The sequence below is a fragment of the Chroicocephalus ridibundus genome, chromosome 25 (assembly GCF_963924245.1).
Source record: "Chroicocephalus ridibundus chromosome 25, bChrRid1.1, whole genome shotgun sequence".
Lineage (NCBI taxonomy): Eukaryota > Metazoa > Chordata > Aves > Charadriiformes > Laridae > Chroicocephalus > Chroicocephalus ridibundus.
In genome coordinates this window covers 844,221-846,765 of record NC_086308.1, presented here as the reverse complement: position 1 = coordinate 846,765, position 2,545 = coordinate 844,221, and the positions used below count along the sequence as shown (strand labels likewise).

The window sequence follows — 2,545 nt, the reverse complement described above, 5'->3', positions numbered from 1 at the left end:
TCAAAGGGACAGGCCATGAAGAGAGGGGAGGGTGAGGTAGCACACAGGTGTTCCTGGAGACACACCCAGCACTGTCAGGGCTCTGGCAGGGCTGTTCAGAGACACGAGTCCTTCCCTGGCACGGGCAGAGGCCCTGCAGCAGACTCCATGGCCTCCTGTTGCCACTCCCAGAGGCCGGCAGCACCTCAGCCCCGCGCTGTGTCTCCCTGCTCGGCACCTCTCTGAGATGCCCCACGGCGTGAGGAATGGACACAGGGACCTGGGCTCAAGGAAGCCCATCCCAGTGCTGCATTCAGGGGGTTTCCCAGGGGACGTTCCTCTCCAATGAAGGGACACTGCCTGTCCCACAGCACTTTCGGGCATTTCTAAGAACAGCTGCTGGTGTTTGTGCTCTCTCGGGTTCATGTCCCCACAAGCACACGGTGTGCATGCCGAAATCTCCTCTGAACCATGCAAACAGGGACTTCTGACCTCGTTATTCGGTGTCTCTCCACAGGCAGACAAACATCCTCTCTGGGTTTGCGTAGGCGTCCAGTTCTGCAAATGGTGGTTTCAGGTGTCTGTTCTGTGACGATTGCCCTGGGACAGCTTCCCCGGGGTGTCCAGCAAACAAAGGCACAGACCAGACCCCGCTCTGCTGGTCCTTCAGTTCTGTCCCTGGAGGTGTGGCTGTGCAAGGACACTGTTGTGTGTGCCCTCACCCTGCACACGCACACTCTTTACCTCTTTACTGGGCATCCCTCACCAGGGCACGTTTGAAGGAACGCTCTTGACAGCAACTGTGGAAGAAGACCTGATCCTTCCTGCACTGCCCTGAGCAGATCCCCTTTCATGGCTGAAACTCTGTTATGCAGACGAGCTTTTTCTCAGAGGTGCCCATTGCTTCTCCTTGCCTGTGATCACAGAGCTGCTACACAGCAGCACCATGACCAAGCTGCCAGAGCACTCAGGCCTTAGATCAACACAGGGGCTCAGAAGGCGAGTGTGGAAGTGAAAATAGAGCAGCCCCGGAAAGAACAAGTGCTGGTGCTCTGCAAGTACTGGGATTCTTTCCCCTCCTCCTCGGCGCTCAGGCTCTACCCCTGCAGCTCCAGAAAAGGCCTGAGAAGAAGGATTTGGGGCATGACTCTGTGAGTCTCAGAAATTTGGATAGATAGGTAGTAAAAAAAAAAATCTCAAATAATGACATTTATTTGTGGACAAAAGTATATAATTTAAAAAAAAAAAAAAAGGCAAGAAAAAGCCAAAACCCTCAACCAAACCTAACACACAGTTACCTAACCCCTAACCAAACCTATAGAAGACGGGCTTGGCGTATAATGAATTACATTATGAGTGATTTGCAGGAGACAGTTTATGGCTGCAGAAAATAACCTGGTCATTAATTTCCAGAGGGCATCCTTGAGCTCCTGGTTCCTCATGCTGTAGATGAGGGGGTTCACGGCTGGAGGCACCACGGAGTACAGGACAGCCACCACCAGATCCAGGGATGGGGAGGAGATGGAGGGGGGCTTCAGGTAGGCAAACACGGCAGTGCTGATAAAGAGGGAGACCACGGCCAGGTGAGGGAGGCACGTGGAAAAGGCTTTGTGCCGTCCCTGCTCAGAGGGGATCCTCAGCACGGCCCTGAAGATCTGCACATAGGACAGCACGATGAACACAAAACAACCAAATGCTAAACAGGCACTAACAACAATAAGTCCAACTTCCCTGAGGGAGTCTGAGTGTGAGCAGGAGAGCTTGAGGATCTGGGGGATTTCACAGAAGAACTGGTCCAGGGCATTGCCCTGGCAGAGGGGCAGGGAAAATGTATTGGCCGTGTGCAGGAGAGCATAGAGAAACCCACTGCCCCAGGCAGCTGCTGCCATGTGGACACAAGCTCTGCTGCCCAGGAGGGTCCCGTAGTGCAGGGGTTTGCAGATGGCAACGTAGCGGTCATAGGACATGACGGTGAGAAGATAAAACTCTGCTGCAGCACTGAATAAGAAAGAAAAAACCTGTGCAGCACATCCCCAGTAGGAGATGGCCCTGGTGTCCCAGAGGGAATTGGCCATGGCTTTGGGAAGAGTAGTAGAGATGGAGCCCAGGTCAAGAACAGAGAGGTTGAGGAGGAAGAAGTACATGGGGGTGTGGAGGCGGTGGTCACAGGCGATGGCGGTGATGATGAGGCCGTTGGCCAGGAGGGCAGCCAGGTAGATGCCCAGGAAGAGCCCGAAGTGCAAGAGCTGCAGCTCCCGTGTGTCTGCGAACGCCAGGAGGAGGAACTGGGAGATGGAGCTGCTGTTGGACATTTGCTCTTTCTTAGCATGGGGGCCTTGTCCAAAGGAGGAAAAAAAGAGAAAAAAAATTAGGACAGACGCCTTATAGCAAAGTCAGTCTCCTTTTCTGTGTGTTTTTGATTTTCTGCCATCATGTCTGGTAACTGTTCTTTTTAGGGGAAGAAATCCTCATTTTTATGACTGAAAATGTGGAAAAGGTGGAGTCTTAAGACAGGACAGGACACAAGGCTCTAATCTCTGTGGTTTAGTGCAAAGCCAGGAGAGCT

General features: G+C 53.0%; 1 protein-coding gene across 1 annotated transcript; it reads right to left on the bottom strand.

The window, feature by feature from the left end:
- Positions 1–846: 846 nt before the first annotated feature.
- Positions 847–2,192, bottom strand: LOC134527018 (olfactory receptor 14J1-like; the record flags this gene model as incomplete). The annotated part of the gene is made up of 2 exons (XM_063359366.1): positions 847–952; positions 1,375–2,192. Coding segments are annotated over 2 exons (924 nt in total), but the record flags the coding sequence as incomplete, so codon positions are not given.
- Positions 2,193–2,545: the final 353 nt, after the last annotated feature.